The sequence below is a fragment of the Topomyia yanbarensis genome, chromosome 3 (assembly GCF_030247195.1).
Source record: "Topomyia yanbarensis strain Yona2022 chromosome 3, ASM3024719v1, whole genome shotgun sequence".
NCBI classification, from domain to species: domain Eukaryota; kingdom Metazoa; phylum Arthropoda; class Insecta; order Diptera; family Culicidae; genus Topomyia; species Topomyia yanbarensis.
Window position 1 is genome coordinate 18219945 of NC_080672.1, and position 17472 is coordinate 18237416.

Genomic DNA, 17472 nt, shown 5'->3' on the forward strand with positions numbered 1-17472 from the left:
GAAATCGACTATATCATCAAAAATAAAGACAGACAATTGAAGTATCGATTAAAAACGATTTTTTTTCTTTCTGATTAATTATCGTGCTGACAAGGTCGTAACATTAAAATTTTTGGGGATGATCATCTAAATAATGCATGTTTTAAGTATGTTTAACGCATTCAGTGCACTGGATCAATTTTAAAATTTTACAAGGCTCAAATATTATCTACCTTAATTATATAATTTTACAAATATTAAATCAACGTTCAATGATATTACCAAAAGATAAGATAGAAATGGTTCATGCTTTCCAAGCAAAATCAATTGTGAATCATTTGTTTAAGCGCAGAGCTAAAGTCTCACCAGACAACTACAATCAGTCATGAAACACAATTATGACCACATATACCCCGCAAAAAACAGAGGTGCCGCTGGCAAAAGGCAACCATTGTTTGAAGCTAGTGAGCCATGACTGCCGCTCAGAAGATGATCATATCGCTCTAATAAAACAATCTGGATTCATCAAGCAAGCCGGAAACCCGGCCCCGATATACATAGATTGAGACTGGTTACTTATGCACTCGTAGAAGTCATTGCAGTTGGCGAGCATACTGTGGCTGGCTGTAAACATTCAACAGTCAGACTTTACATTCATCACAAATCAAGCAGCAAGCTATGACATAAATTGCTTATGTTGACTTTTTGATTCCAAAGGCTTGGGCCGAGTTCCGTTCAATAACAATGTATCGTATTCCATATCGAAGCATATACCGTAAACCCTCATTTATGATTTAGTAGAGCTCTCCAGTGGAGGAGAATCATATAGAAATAAGCACACACAGCTTTTATCGCGTTCCTTGCCTTCATTCGTTCAATTAAACAGTCCATTTGTCGTCGCGCTTACCAAGAGGTCTCTGTGTTTGAATTTCGATACCAAATACATAAATACATAACGATCTCTATCTCTCTCCCGTCCCGGGTGCATGATCTTGCGGGACAATCTGCGAACCATATGTGTGCTTTGATGGCGTGATCGACGGACCAGACGCGGCTCGGTAGGAAAAGGAGACATAAATGTGAGTCACACACCCGGTCGAGAAGTAAATATGTTGGCCGTTTCATAGACGAACGGGAGAGCGCGTGCTATCGATCGATGAGGGTGAATAAAAGGGATGGAAAAAAGTGACAGAGTTGTATATCAGGGAAAGGATACTAATTCGAGCAGTTCATGGGGTGGTTCTGTAGATGTGAAGAGAAATTGAGAGAAGCAGAAAAAAACACAGAATCGCGCAATGCGGATTCCAGTTGCATGATTCGTTAAATCAATAAAGGGTCACATCGCTGCCTTCTGCTAGAAGTATGAGTTATTATCGCGCTGTTGCTCTGACTCTGTGCGTGAACTGGTACGTTCCGTTCAAATGCTGTACATTTAGTAGAAAGAAAACTGGGGAGATGAGTTGTTGGTTGATAATACTTTTATCCTTCTCCGGAAGAAACCAGTATAAAGGGCGAGTCGATAATTATTACACTTTAGATGGATTGGTAAATCTGCTAAAGTTACAGAAATGAAACCAAAGTTTTACAGTAATCAATATTTAATCTCGTTAAGAAATGCCAACAGTACCAATACTTAAAAATAGCCCTAATTAATCCCCCCCCTCAATCTTAATAAAATTGAACCACTCCTAGTTAATAAGCTTGTAAAATGTTTCGCTTAGTTAATAATTAATAATCCCTTCTAAAAATCATAAAGTGCATTGCCATACAAAGAACACACAAAAAGACCCCTTCCCTAATCTTACGAATATGATATTATCCCCTCTTGTATATGTATAAGTTAGCTGTAAAATTCCTTTAGTTTCATTATATAAAACAAAATTATATTAAATGTGTAACCTTCTAGTTTTAAGCAATTCGAAATGTAAAACAAAGAAAAAATGGCAATTTCTTATTACATTTGGATTAATAATTAATCAAACATTTCTTTCTACAGTTCACTTCATGAATCAAACCGTCTTGCTCATCAGGTCATTTTATTTACAATGAGAGATCGAATCCGATTAAAGAAAGCAGACAGAAAACTGCGATGGAAAACCGAACTAATATCTGGAACTGCTTTAAATTTTTTTAAAGTTTTCTATTGTGTGCGGTAAACAACCAGACCGATGCTTAAAAGTCATGTTTTAGACAATACGAGCTTTATAGTTTTATTTTGCTGTTATTGTAATTTTCCTAAAGTACACATAAATGTAGCGAATGCAGTGGTCTTAATCATATATCGAAGCAAAACATATACAAAAATCGAATATAGTTTTATGGATGGACTTAGATGCATTTTTTGCAGTGATTTTTTGAGTAACAGTGCCCATTCATAAATAGGCTTTGTAGTACCTATGTATTGGTAGAATCAAAGTGGGATAGGCTGAGTTGAAATGTATCTCGTGGAATCAATAAATTGATGAAACGTAAATAATAAACCTTCGTTGCACTTTCTTCTATCCATTCGCGTGAATTTGTTGCTAAGAAAGTTTTCGTCTCCTTAGCCTGTCATGGAGACGACAACGCAAAGAAAAACCGAAAGCTATCATACACGCAACACTTGAATATACTTACACATTCGCCTCAAACAATAAAGCCAAGCGAACGGTGTACCGTGCTTGAATCAAAAAGCTGTGCCAGTACATCGTGTCCGTACACGAATGGAAGATACGCACCAAGCAAAATGAGTCAACGCTGGTGATGATGAGTGGTGCGAAAGAGACAACTAATACCACGATGCTAGCCTCTGCTACGCTGGCTGTGGGAACATGCAGCGCAGTGCTCTGCTCTGCCTGCTGTCCAAGAGGCAACTGAGCTTGCCCGACCAAATCTGCTCTTTAAATAGTCGATGATGACGTCATTAATAGAAGCGTTGCGTGTTAGGTACATAAATCTGTCGTGCCAGACTAGGGAAGCGCAGCCTTCTGTGTGAAAATGCGTGGTATTTTAACTACGTTGAACATTATTTAAAATTTTAACGCCATGATATCAAAAATCTTTTGGTTTATCTATTGGAATCTATTCTTAGAAGTATTTCTGAGCGATATGCGCAAAAAAAAATTAAAATTTACCGTAAGATGGCTAAATTATAAGCGTTTAAAATTGGACCACTTTTCGTTACATACCATTTTTGTTGAATTTGCAAAGTGCACCCCCATATCGAAAACAAAGACGTAGTCCTACGTCAAAAAAATCGAGTGATTAAGCGAGACCTCAAGAAGACGCGAAAGTTGTCAGCGAGAGGAAAACTCACATTCTTGTTTTGACATACTTTTGATCGGGGTGGTACCTTTACAGGAAAATGCTCGACATTTGCGATTGGCGTTCTTCATAAGAGCCTTTACATTATACAGTCGTTTCAGGTACGTTTTCTCGAAGTTTTTCCACTTTCCCATCATTTCCTTACCATTCTTCGCTTCTCTTTTGCTCTTCCGAAGATGCTTCATCATTGCGCAATAGGTTTCGATCGGACGGCGTACAGGACCGTATGGTGGGTTCCTATTTTGCGGCACAAAATCCAGAGAATTAGCAGCATACCATTCCTGCATGGTTTTGGAGTAGTGGCATGAAGCCAAATCGGGCCAAAAAATCGGTTTTCGATCGTGGCAATTCAAAAACGGGAAAACCCGTTTTTGGAGTCCCTCAGTTTTATAAATCTCATCGTTTATGGTGCCCTAGGTCACGAATGGTTCACTACGTTTGCCCTAAGTGTTTATGGCCTGCCAAAACAGTTACGAGGATAGTGAATTTGACAGCTTCTTATATTTTAAACGGTCCTCCATACTACACTTATCCTTACTCGTACAATATTCCTGTCCCTGCATCTGCTTGAAATCTGCATGGATATCATCAACGCATCAGTGCCATTTCGTTAGCAGCTTCGTGTAGGGTTTCCAGGCTCACGTTTTGGGAACACTCTGCTGATGTTCGTTCCGATTTGAGAAGTTCTGTATAATGTCCGTTTTCATTTCACGTTGCGAAATATCATTTTTTTTGGCCAATTCCTTCGACGAAATGAGCGGATTCTGCTTGAAATAAGTATTCAGCGCACTATTATTTTTTGCGCGTTGCTTCCGATTTTTGTCCAGCTTCTGGCTTGTGGTGGTGTCTGAAACATTTAGAGTACTTTTAAGGCGTTCAAATGATCTTTTTTCATCAGTTTTCCCAAGGCGCTATGCAACATCCCAGGATTTTTCATGTGGGTGAATAACATGCTTTCGCGAACGCTGATTGTTTTAAATCTTGACCGGAAACTCACTGACAACTGCACAACTGACCGCATATCAATAATACACTCTAAAGAAAAACGGCGCAAAATTTGGTTAATTTCGGTCATGCATGAAAAAAGTTATGCATTGTTTATGATAATATCAACATTTATACACAATAACTGTTACTAAGAAATATTCAAACAGATTTTAGTATAACTATTTTGACAGATGTTTTAAGACAGTAAAGGCAATTGCTATATTTTCTGTGTTATTTTTATTGGACACATGTCGTTTGAAAAATATTTAATTTTATTAAACTATCTAGAGTTTAAGTGGCATATTTTACAGACGAATCGTTTTGGAATTAACTCAACAAACGATAAATCTATCATCAATTCAGCTGCCCAGAACAATCAACACATATAAAACTTCTGACAGTTGCAAATATCGTCACTTATCAAAATGAATACTGCTTTGCAACTTGTGTAACTTCAGCGAACTTTCATAAGTTGAAAACCTTAACAAACCCCCAACCGTTGAAAACACAAACCTCTGGGCAAAAAAATCGGTGTGTAGAGTGACCAGCCTATTGAATCACTCACTTATTGTAAGCAGGATGTGCTTCATACTGGGGATACCTATATGGGGGACGCCAATACTTCCAGGCTCCGTTGGTGATTGATAATATTTAAAGCCCCCTCAACTATTGAACCATAGCATGGGTGGCATGAAACTTTGGAATTGGAGTTGCCTGTTTAGTAGGTTCCTTCTGCCGGAACAGGTGGTTCGTAGTGAAGTTTTTCGCCGGTTGAAACAACCACTAGCGACATTACCGGTCTTATCTAGGCTACACGGGAAAAGAAGTTACCATTGAGGGCCAGTCTCCATAGACCCCCGAACAGCCAACAGTCTCATCGATTTGGTTTACCCCATCCTACTACCGAAGACTCCCTTTCTTAGCAAACATGAAGATGTAACAACGGTTGTTACACGTACGTTCCTTTCGTTCCCCGATTAGTGTAAGGACGTGGTCGATGCACAGTGGTATTAAAAACAGCGTTTTGTGGTACTTAATTCATTGGAGTAAAAACTGTCCATACATACGTTTTCACATGTTCTACAATGTTTGTGTACGTACCATCTTTTGGCAATGTTATTTTTATGAAAACTGATCACAGTGTAAAAGAAAATTTAACTTTCGAGCCAAAAAAAAATAGAGCTTGACCGTCTTCGACAAAGTTGTAGAGAAAAGAATTTTTATAAATTTTGCCGAACACAAGTTGTGTCTGTCACTCACAGTTATCGAGTTATGAGACTTTTTTCTCAGATGAACCCTTTAAATTTTTATTTTTGTTTATAACATTTTTGATTCTGAATTTTCGCGTTAGCAATGTTCGCAGGTATGTTTTAGCATTACAATACACGCAACTTTCCCGGAAGAGACCAAATAGCTCTGAATGCTTTATAAATAGTTAAGGCTGACTAATTTTTTGTTTGTTTAGTATTTTTTTGACCAACAAGGAAACTAATCCAGTGGGTATTTAATGCGCGTGGGGAACACGTATGGTCTTGTCTGAGTATCTTTTGAATTATGTATGAGGTCTGAGAATTAACAATTCGCAAAAAGAATTCAATACCAGCAACCAATTTTTGGCAGTCACATCAGTACGAAGAACAAATGGTTTATTGTCATATTAATTGGTTTACTTTTAGCCCATTCAATAATCAATAACTTAAATTAATTGTTTTTATTGTATTGAGTACTTGCATATGCTTTGGAGTAGTACATGGGCTTATTTTATACCTTTCAAAATGTGCCTTAGCATAATAGCGCGCGCGAATAATTACAACATAATAATCAATTGTTCGCGGAGAAAGAAACCAACATATAATTGTCATTAATAATTATAGCAAAATTTATACACGATAAATAATGCGTCTATATGAAACCTTTAATTAAATCGAAATGTTGACAAATGTCTGAAGACAATCGCTGTCTAATCGCTTTTCATTTTATTGTATTGTTTTTGGAATGCTATGTTACGCCGGAATGAAGGAGCGTGGAATAATAAAATCGTTCACCTGCCGTTTTATTCAATTAAACATATGCAATACTCCCGACTGTGGGCTGTCCGGAGCTGAAGTGGTTTTTTTTCTATAAACCGAGCATTTCAAAATTAATTCAATAGACGATAAATTCTCGGCAGTAATAAACACATAATAACACTACTGCAAGTTACATAGATCGTACTACTCATCAAGTTGAATCCAGATTTGTGTAACTCTTTACCCCATCTTACTAACAAAAACTCCTTTCCGTAGCAAACGTGGAGATGCAGAGGTATACACAGTATCCATAACAACGTTTGTTACACTAACATTTCTTTCCTTCCCCGATTACTGTAAGGACGTGACCGGCGCTGTTATTGGCATTTCAAAGTAAAGAACTCTCGAAACGTGCACATTGATAATGGACAGCTACTCCCAGGCCCCATTTGTTTATTCTCTGTGCAATTTTGCTTGTTCTGGTCAATCACGGGTAGCAACTATGAATTGTACGGTCATCATGCTCATGCTCAAACTAAAATTTACACAATAAACCGAACCGAAATGAAATTGTATATCACCTGTTGAAAAATCATTCGATACCGTAGTTAACCTTCCGGCAGACGCGCTAGTACGCTGAGTGCACGCCACTCAAAAATTCAAGCGAACGCGTCTTTGAACACAGTTCCTTGGTTTCGGTTATGTATACCATGGAGCGCAATACTTCACAGAGAACAGACATATAAGCTAGAACAAATTTTCCCGAAAAACATGTGTAAACATTTAAATACGTTGAAATTCACAATCGCATACAGGTTCGCATGCGTGAGTCACCATTGTATCCAAGTTTGCATACAAGTCCCGCATAGCGATTGCTGGCCGATAGAAGCACCGACTAGCGGCAAGTTGCTACTTGCTGTTATCATTTCAAAGCGACAGTTTACACAAGTTGAAAACTTTACTTGTGTGTCAGTTCTCAGTGATACCATCATGCTCGTTTGGCTGCAGTTTTTGACAGTCCGTTTGGCTACGTCCCTTACGTTTAATGCCTTTTAATATTGTATCCTTTCGACGTTTTGTTCCTTTCTACCTTTATATAACTTTAAAGAAGCTAGAGGTTCAGTATATTCTCCTTCAAAATATCTGAAAGTATTTCTAAAGTCGTCTTAATTAAAAAATTAAAACTGCAAGAGTTATATAAATAAAACCATTCTTTAAGAAACATCCTATTTTTTCGTTAAATTTCTCGTATAATGAAAAATACAAGACATAGAGTTCCAGTATCTTCGACAAAGTTTTTTAAAATTTGATTTTCTTCATTTTTTGGAAGACTGCGAAACTATCTCGAACCATTCAAAAGTAAATATTCTGATTTTAATAAATTTGGATGTTAGATGATGTTTATTATGGAAGATTTCGCCCTAAATGTCATTCCCCTCCGTTTAATAGATTTAGAACCACCCTACCCACTATTTAATATAATATAAAAATCTTGTAAAGTGCAAAATTTTGTCATGAAAGCCAAACTATATCTGTTATATTGTTCACCGTCAAAGTAATCTAAACATACTACCAGGTCAATGGGATCAATTCAAGCCAGGTCCAGTGGTCAATCCATGCAAAACCAAATTATCTTTGGTTTGCCCCCATTTTTGGCGAAAAAGCGCTCATAACTGTTCAACGATATTAGTTAAAGCACCCTAATCTTTGATTTTAAATTTGTTGTAAAATGAAAAATATAACAGATAGCGCTTCAGCAACCTTTTTGCCTTTCTCAATAGAAAGGTATTGCAATTGCTCTGAAAACCGACTTTTTAACGGAGGCCCGGAGGGCCGAGTGACATATACCATTCGATTCAGTTCGTCGAGTTCGGCAAATGTCTGTGTGTGTGTATGTATGTGTGTGTGTATGTATGTGTGTGTGTATGTGCGTCTGTGTGTGTGTACGCGAACACAATCTCACTCACTTTTCTCAGAGATGGATGAACCGATTTTTACAAACTTAGTCCCAAATGAAAGGTGCAACGTTCCCATAGGCTGCTATTGAATTTCTAATGGATCCGACTTCCGGTTCCGGAATTACAGGGTGATGAGTACGATCACGCAGAAAATGTCGATTTTAAGAAATTCTGCAATGAATGTATAATGGTGAAAATTTTTCCAAAATGTGACCACAACTGATTCGATTTGTAGTACTAGGTCATTAACAGCCATTCAAAGTCTCTTTGGTCACATTGGCCACCATCATCGGTTCCGGACGCCCCGGCGGAAGTATCCAAATTCAGACTAACAGTCACATCGGTTTCTCGGAGGTGGCTAGACCGAATCAACCAAACTTAGTCTCAAATGAAAGATGTTGCGTCCCCGTAAATGGCTATTAAATTTTATCCCCAACCGACTTCCGGTTCCGGAGTTACGGGTTGTGGCGTGCGATCACATAGCAAATTGTGATTCAAACCGATACCCCGATGGAAGCAAAAAAGGTAAAAATTTCGCTAAAATGTCTCTCAAATAACTTAACTTTGCAGTTCTAGGTCACCGACGGCCAAACAAACTTTCGTTGACTACATTGACCACCATAGACGGTTCCGGAAGTGCCCGGGAAAAGCGGCCATCTTTCATAACTAGCAAACTCATATCAGTTTCTCGGAAATGGTTGGGCCGATTTTCACAAACTTAGTCCCAAATGATAGCTATATTATCCCCACAGATGTCTGTAACATTTCGCACGGACCGCTTGTATGGTTCCGGAAATATAGACTGAACGGTCCGGTCACACATGAAATTCCCATATAAGCCGGAACTCAAATTTTTTTTCAAAGGGGGGACCCCATGAAATTTCAGAAATCGAATTCGTATTTTTGATGCCAAACATCTTTAAAATGCATGAAACGTCGAGATTTTATGTTATCTCGAAAATTTTTTTTTTTATAAAAATCGACTTTTTGGGACTTTGCCGATTTCGCACCTTTTTGCCTTTCTCATATAAAGAAAGGCTATGCAATCACTGTAAAAATCGACTTTTTAACCGAGGCCCGGAAGGCCGAGTATCATACACCATTCGATTCAGTTCGTCGAGATCGGCAAATGTCTGTGTGTGTGTGTATGTATGTGTGTGTGTGTATATGTGTGTGTGTGTGTCATTTAAACTCACACAATTTTCTCAGAGATGGCTGAACCGATTTTCGCAAACTTAGTTTCATCTGAAAGGTATAACGCTCCCATAAGCTGCTATTGAATTTTTAGTTGATCCGATTTCCGGTTCCGGAGTTACGGGTTGAAGAGTGCGGTCACACAGCAAATTCCCATATAAACTGGTACCACCATAATGTTCAAATGATGTAAAACATATTAAAATTGATGTAACATTACTCTAGTTTGCGGGTCTGGATCACTAATGATCAATCAAAGCAGCTTTGACCACATTGGCCACCTATGACGGTTCATGACGCCCTCGGGGAACCCGCCAAGTTCCTAAGCTAATATCACACCCATTCCACAACGAATTCGCTACCGATTTTTACGAACTTAATTTCAAATGAAAGATACAGTAATGCCATTGACTGCTGCTGAATTTCATTCGGTTCTGACTCTTGCTTCCGGAGTTACAGGGGTGTTAGTAAGGATACACTGGAATTTCCCATATAAATCGGTACAATCGTAATACCTCAGAGGCTAAAAACTATTGAAATGGTCACCAAATTACTTCTAATCGTAGATCTAGATCACTGATTGCCAATCAAACATTCTTTGAATATATTGTCCACTATCGACGATTCCGGAATTCCGGGCATATTCCACAATTAAAGTCACATCGGTTCATCGGTGATGACTGAACCGATTTTCTCAAACCAAGTCTCAAATGGAAGGCAAAATATGCAGTTGAGTATTGCGTAGCCGCCCCTCCCCCCCCCCCCCTCCCCACCTTGCCCTTACACCTCCCTCCTTCATCACTCCCCTCTTCTTGGATCACCCTCACGCCCAGATTTCCTTCATCCACCCCGTATACCGAAATAAGATGAAGGATTTCTGACGCATCCTCCACACCCACTCTACTAAACCCCCATTCCCTACACGTTCAAACGCATTCCACCAACCTTTGCAAATTATAATCACATGAAGATAACATTGAACTCATGCTTATTAAGCTAATTAAATATTATTCTTTTGCCTTTCTTATATAGAAAGGTTATGCAATTGCTCCAAAAACCGACTTTCTAACCGAGGCCCGGAGGGCCGAGTCTCATATAACATTCGACTCAGTTCGCCGAGATCGCAAAATATCTGTGTGTATGTATGTATGTATGTGTGTATGTGTATGTGTGTATGTATGTGTGTGTATGTGCGGATTTGTTAACAAAATGTCCACATCGGTTACTCGGAGATGGCTGAACCGATTTTTACAAACTAAGATTCAAATGAAAGGTATAATATTCCCATAGGTTGCTATTGAATTTCATTTTCAACCGACATCTTGTTCCGAATTACGAGTTGAAGAGTATGGTTACAAAACAAAATTTGTTGATTTTTCCAAATCGGTTTCTCGGAATTTTCTGAACCGATTTTGACAAACTTAATTTTAAATGAAAGGTCCATCAGCTGCTGTTGAATTTTGTGTGGATCCGAGTTCTGGTTCCTGAATTACAGAGTGATACGTACGATCACGCAGCAAATCCCGATTCTAACGAATTCTGCGATGAATGTAAAAAGGTGATTTTTTTTCCAAAATGTAAACACAACTGTTGAATTTGTAGATCTAGGTCCCCAACAGTCATTCAAAGTCTCTTTGGCCACACTGGCCACCATCGACGGATCCGGAAGCATCCAAAGTCAGAATAACGGTTATATTGGTTTCTCGAAAATGGCTAGATTTGCTCAACTTAGTCTCAAATGAAAGGTGTTGCGTCCCCAGAAACTGACATTAAATTCCATCTCCATCCGACTTCCAGCAGGAGGTCGATCACATAGAAAACTCCGATTCAAACCGATACCGCGATGAATGCAAAAAGGTGCTCTTATATATACTTATCAAGTGTAATAAGAATGAAAGACATTTCCATAAAGTTATATTGTACGAACCAGCTATTAAATCATAGTTTGGAGAAATGAGAAAGGCACAATTGCACCTCTAGGTGGATTAAAACAGGTTTTTAAAACTTGTTCTACATTTTTACGGAAAGTCGTATAGCTCCATCTAGAATAATTTAAAAGTTAAAATTTTGATCTTGGTGAATTAGAACCAGTCAGTCAGCTGCGCTGGCTGTGAAAGCACGCAACGAAGTGCTCTGCCTGCAGTTCAACAGGCAACTGAACTTGTCTTACCAAAACTGTTCCTTAAATTTTCGACGATGACGTCATTCATAGAAGCGTAGCGCGCTGGGTACATAAATCTGTCGTGCCAGATTTGGGAAGCGCTACCTTCTGTGTGCAAATGCGTGTTATGTTGACTATGTTATACAGTATTTAATTTTTTAATGCCAAAATTCCAAAAATCTATCGTGAGATGACTGAATTATAAGCGTTTTGAAACCTAACCACTTTTCGTTACATATCATTTTTGTTGAAGTGCACCTCCATATCGAAAACGAAAATGTAGTTTTACGTCAAAATTAATGCTGAACACAAGTATTGTTTTTTTTGTATTTTGCTTTTGAAAAAAAATACGGTCATCAACATGAAACATACGCTTGAGAGTACGATAGATCAGCCGTTTGGGGACACTATAGGTCACTACTATGATGGAAATTTGAATTATTTTGACAGGGAAATTGTGCGTAATTCTGTGCGAAAAACACCAAAACGAAGTGAAGAGGACATAGAGAACGTAATTGCATCTGTTCAAGATGACGCCAGTACTCGATCAACCTTCAAACAATTTGAGTTTTCGTTCGAAACATTACGTGCTCGTGTGAAAGGAAAGTGCTCGTTATCAATGAAAGCGCTATTGATGTTTCGCGTGAGTTAATAATATAATAATTAAAGGTGTTGTTGATGTAGATTATCGAAAAAACAAAAGCAATTAAAAAATACTCCAAAGCGCAAACGTGATCGTCGCATAGCTAAGTACCACGTGAGCCAAAACACACAACTTCAATTCCACACTTTGGCGATGACGAGGACACCAAAGAAGTCATTCGTGAATACAAAACCACACGCAACTGCTAAAAAACATGTTTTTTCAACATTTCCTTCCGTGGTTTTATGATTTTTCACATCATTTGCCACTTCGTCATTTTCTTACCTGAATGACGTCAAGATGTATTATTTTTAAATAATCTGCTGTATTAAAAAAAGTTGAGTTTTATTTTAGTTAACATTGAATATAGTGACCTATCGTACCCCCAGATTTTAAAAACATCGAAAAAAGTACATTCGCCTTATTGGATTTAGTTTGAAAAATATTTAACCATGCATAAAATCATTATTGCCAAAACGTTTCTAGATGTATAACCGTTTCAACGTGTGCTTGTTTGTCAAAATCAATGCAGTGTTCCGTTTATAAGATGTTTATGATGCTTGTTATTTGGGTTGAATTCTTTTAATGTGATCCTTGAAATTAAGACTTTTGGTGACAATCACACTCAAATATTTACTTGGATCAGACTAGATCGAATCCAATGAAATAAAGTATGTTATTTATTGCTTTGATAATTGAAAGATTTGATGTTCATAAACTGGGGAATATTGATATGATAAAAACTATTCGAAGATTGATTATTACAATTGTTCTTAGTGCACACTGATCTAAACTTATTTAACCACCCTACCGCTACGACCAGAAATCAGCGTGCGGGACCGGAAAGCGAATTAATTCATTGACCCGAACTAATGTACATACCAAACACTGGGAAGGGGAAGCACAGCTGTTACATAGGACCTTTCCGAAACTAACAGTTAGCGTACATAAGGGAGCGTGTCGCCATAATCGTACCATATTGCGCTCCATGGTATACATGTGTAGCGTACAATATGCATTCGTGATCCTGTCGCACAAGGGGTTTCCCTCTTTATCCTGTGTTGAAGTTTTTCATGACTCCTTTTTGCTACACCATTCGGTTGGCAGGCTGTGTGGGCTCTGTTTCTGACGCTACCCTACAACAGAACCTAGACTGCAGCAACTTATTCGTGCAGCAATAGTTCAAGCTATTACAGCACATCACAGTTCTTGTGGCTTATCAGCACCAGCTCGTTGTATTTATTCAGCTTATCTTTCTATGTCGTCACACGATTATTCACCAAGCCGGCAGAGAGAACACTTTCTCGAGACGAACCAAGCAACTCGTCGTTGACCGAGAGTTCAGTAAAGGTAAATATTTGAATCTAGTTCAAATCTTTTATTTATAAAAAAAAACATTTCTCACGTTAATATGTGTATGCAATGCATGCAAGTCGCCGAGTGTTTAGTTGTTCTTCATCGGTGAAACGAAATAATCGTTGATTCATGTCGACTCGTTTCAGCCATCCTCGGTCGCCGTCCGTACATACAGTCACAGTCGCCAATGTCACCTCGGATTGACCCGTGGAGAGGAAGTCACCGGACCACGCCTGGCGACGAAATCGAAGAAGCTCGTAGCGTTGAAAAGAATAAATTAGAATTGTAATTCAATTTCTTGTCGCCCTGCTCAGCTAGCTTGATATACAGAAATCGGAGCAAAGTTGCGCTAGCAGCACACACAAAAAAAAACAACAACGAATATGTTTATGCATAATGACGAGTGAATCAGTTGGATACGCTAGAACGTGAAGAAATGGTACACATATTGTTCGAGGGGAACAAAGTTGCAGGACCATAGATTTGAGTAGAGTGGTAGTTGGTGTAGAACGAACCCTTGTTGAAATGTAGAAGTGATGTAATCACTTACTTCTTGCTATCTGGTGGTGGTGTAACTAACATGGACTTTAGATTTTCTATATCTTTTCACTAACAAACCAGTGTAATCAGTGCTTTCCCGTTGCGGGTAGAAAAGTACACCAAAGAGTTCGGTGCCATAAAAAAACTAGTTAAATTAACGGATGGTTGAAGTACAATTGTGCATTTAAGTTGTTTACCTTTGCTATTTAACTAACAAAATGAAACGTAATCGTCAAATCAAAACAACTAAAGTAACCAAAGCATCTTCCGGTGCCGGTAGGCCGAAGACAAAAACCATCAAGCAGGAGAGTAACAACAATGATCTGGTTGAGCCCAGTCCAGCTGAACTAACAGCTGTGATAGAGCAACCCATCCTACCGGAGGTCGAAGATCTAGACAAAGGCTTGCTCGTGCTGGCAGTTGAGAATGAACCGCTGTCGGGTGCATCATCAACCGGTGACATCAGTGGTGGCGAGCAGAAATCCAGCAGGAAAAAGAACCGCAAGCAGTACATCTGCCAGGTGTGCAATAAGAATTTTATGGGAGCGAATGATCTACGGAAGCATTTGCGCATTCACAACGACGAACGTCCGTACGCTTGTGCGCACTGCAACAACCGATTCCGACAGGCTGGATGTTTGAAGAACCATATCGCCTCTCAACACGGCACGGATACGTTGTACACGTGCGATCTGTGCGGGAAGACGTTTCCCATCAAGGAGCGGCTTCGTTTGCACATGAGAGTGCATACCGGCGAGAAACCGTACCAGTGTCCCATGTGTCCTAAGACGTTTGCCCGTGGTGGTCAGGTGAGTAGTGATTTTACCGACATGACGTATTTTAATTTTTATACTTGATTTTGGAATGCTACAAACTTTTTAAACACTAAATTTGCGATTTTTTGGAGAAAGTTTATAACTACAAACGGTTGCCAGCATGTTCGTCTACGACGGAAGGTATTTCACAAAATATTCATAATCAGCCAGAAGTATCTTTGTGTTGTACTCTCTCGAAATGGTTCGTCGCTTTGGTTGAAGTCGCTGAACAAGTGATTATATTCGAATGATATCAAGTAGGGATTCGTGCGCTTCATTATTCGAGTCAACTTGTCATTGTAAAGTTCGTAAAGCTTCCATATCTAGTTTCGTTTGGTCGCGAGAAAGTTTCTTGGCTTAGCCACTGTAAGTTCTTATTGAACTTGCAAACATTCTAGTGCGTTGATAACCGCCAAATCATATGAAATTTAAGTTTTAGTAAGTCTAAAAAACAATGGTGCATTCTTGCATATTTTAAAATTGCATTAGACAGAAAAACAACGAATCGAAGGCCATAATTCCTATCTTGACCCAATTTGTCGAACAGTTATAGCAAGAGCATAGCATTGCTAGAGTAAAACGAAAAGGTAATGAAAATTGGTGCAAAGATTAAAGCTATTTTAAAAATCACCGATCTACATCTACCAGTTTCGTTTCGTTGCAATCCGTGAAAAAGTAATTATCCAAATTTGAGTGAAATCGGTTAAGACCTCTCCACAAGAACATAAAGTTTGTATGGGATTTTAGCCGAAATGTGTAGGGATATATGCTCAGTTAGAAAAATTATCATATTTAGGTCTCAGTTAACATCAAAAAACGCACCTAGGACGGATTTCTTTTTTGTAGGTATACTCAACAAACTTGCCGAAGATTGCAAGACAATCCCACCAACAACCGTGGAATAGTTCTTAACAGAATATCACTTAATGATCCTATTGTTCCACTTGCCCAATAGCTTTCAGCGGCATTTTGAAAAATCAATAGCAACACAGTTCGTCCGGAGTGGGTCTACTTGTTGCTATGTTCGGACACTCATCACTATTTCACACAGCAGGTAGTGTAACGATGTATTGTTATATGTACTGCTTGTGAAGTGGACAGCGACACAGTGTAGTGGACACATTACAGAGTGTGAGGCGCTTAACAAGAACTTCATGAGTGAATCTTTCCGAGTTGATAATCACCAAAGAAGAGAATAACTGACTTGACACAAATGAAGCAAGTTTTCATGTGAATGGCGAACGAACGGTTCGCGTGTGGTTTTTCCCACGTTCGTCATGATGTGGATATGACATACTCACTCATAGGAGCAGAATTTGAAGAGGCTTGTCCTTAGGAGGAATTTTAATTTTCGAATGTAGCCTCATATATCAGTCAACACTGCTGGACGAAATCATGAGCTCCTTTTCTTGTGGGATGTCTTGACTAGGGTTTTCTTAGGAACATAAATTGTGTCTTCGTTTTTTGCTAACGTCTATCCGGAGCTAGCTTAGTTCTGTCGCTAAGTTTCTGTCGGATTCTGATGAGACGAAGTCGAAACGCAAATTCTGTAACTAATTGGTACAGAGTCAAAGCCAGTCAGAATTATGGCTGGTTTCTGCCGAAATCAGCCGAAATTTTTGTTTGGATTTTTGTTTGGGTAGGTTGTACAAATTAAAAATCGATATGATGTGTTATACCGATCTTTCATTTTGGGTTCCAGATGCCCGGTTATGTTTTATGTCCAGATCCCAAAGCCTGGATAGATCACGGAACCAGACCGTGATTCCGAACTAGTTTAGTCTGGATTAGAAACCAGTTTCAGGATCCGGACCAATCCCGGACCTAAGCCATCCTCTTTCCCCTTCCCAGGACCGCACCTGAGCATGGCACAGACTTGGGTTTAGATCCAGATAAGTGTCTGGATTCGGACCCTCGGTTAGGGTACGTGGATCCAGCCCGCTGTTCTTGCTTCCCGTATACGACGGGAAGGACTGTTTATATTTTGGCCATACGCTACCGTGCTTTTTATGTCCGGATGGCAAAACGATTTCAATTCAACACGGCACGAAACACCCCACCACTACTTCGGGTCGATTTTTCGTTTGATTGTGTTTTAAAGCTGGTCGAGTGTGAGTCGATCTGCAAATACGAAAACGTGTCGTGTAGTGAAAAGCGAAACCCATTTTTCTCCACATCTCGCGTGTTTATTGAAAATGGCCTCGAAACATACTGCCAAAATTCACTTTGAGGGAAAATTCCGGACAAACAATTACTCGCCGATTATAAATTACAACAGTAGACGAAAGAAAAACTTTTCTCTTTCATTACATGTTAGCAACCGTTCTCGGCGAGTTGCGGTTTGTCCGGTATTTTCTCTGAAAGAGAATTTTGACAGCATGCTTATTGGCCGTTTACAAAAAAACACACGAATTGCTGAAACACGAAGGATCTCATAGTCCAAATGAGCGCAACACAGAGGGTTGGAATGTGTTGATATTGCCGTTTAGGGAATTTTTTTCTTGGTGCCATTTTAGTATTAAACGTC

General features: G+C 39.0%; 1 protein-coding gene across 7 annotated transcripts in view; it reads left to right on the plus strand.

The window, feature by feature from the left end:
- LOC131689419 (zinc finger protein OZF) overlaps nucleotides 1-17472 on the plus strand; it is a 50781-nt gene that overhangs the window by 25410 nt on the left and 7899 nt on the right. For 4 of the 7 annotated variants that reach the window (XM_058974492.1, XM_058974495.1, XM_058974493.1 and 1 more), the window contains one exon: nucleotides 13737-14939. In XM_058974492.1, coding sequence (XP_058830475.1) covers nucleotides 14349-14939 — 591 coding nt within the window. In that variant the 5' untranslated portion in view covers nucleotides 13737-14348. Of the gene's footprint in view, nucleotides 1-13518; nucleotides 13585-13736; nucleotides 14940-17472 lie in introns of all 7 variants that reach the window. The other 3 variants (XM_058974497.1, XM_058974498.1, XM_058974494.1) reach the window with 1 other exon arrangement.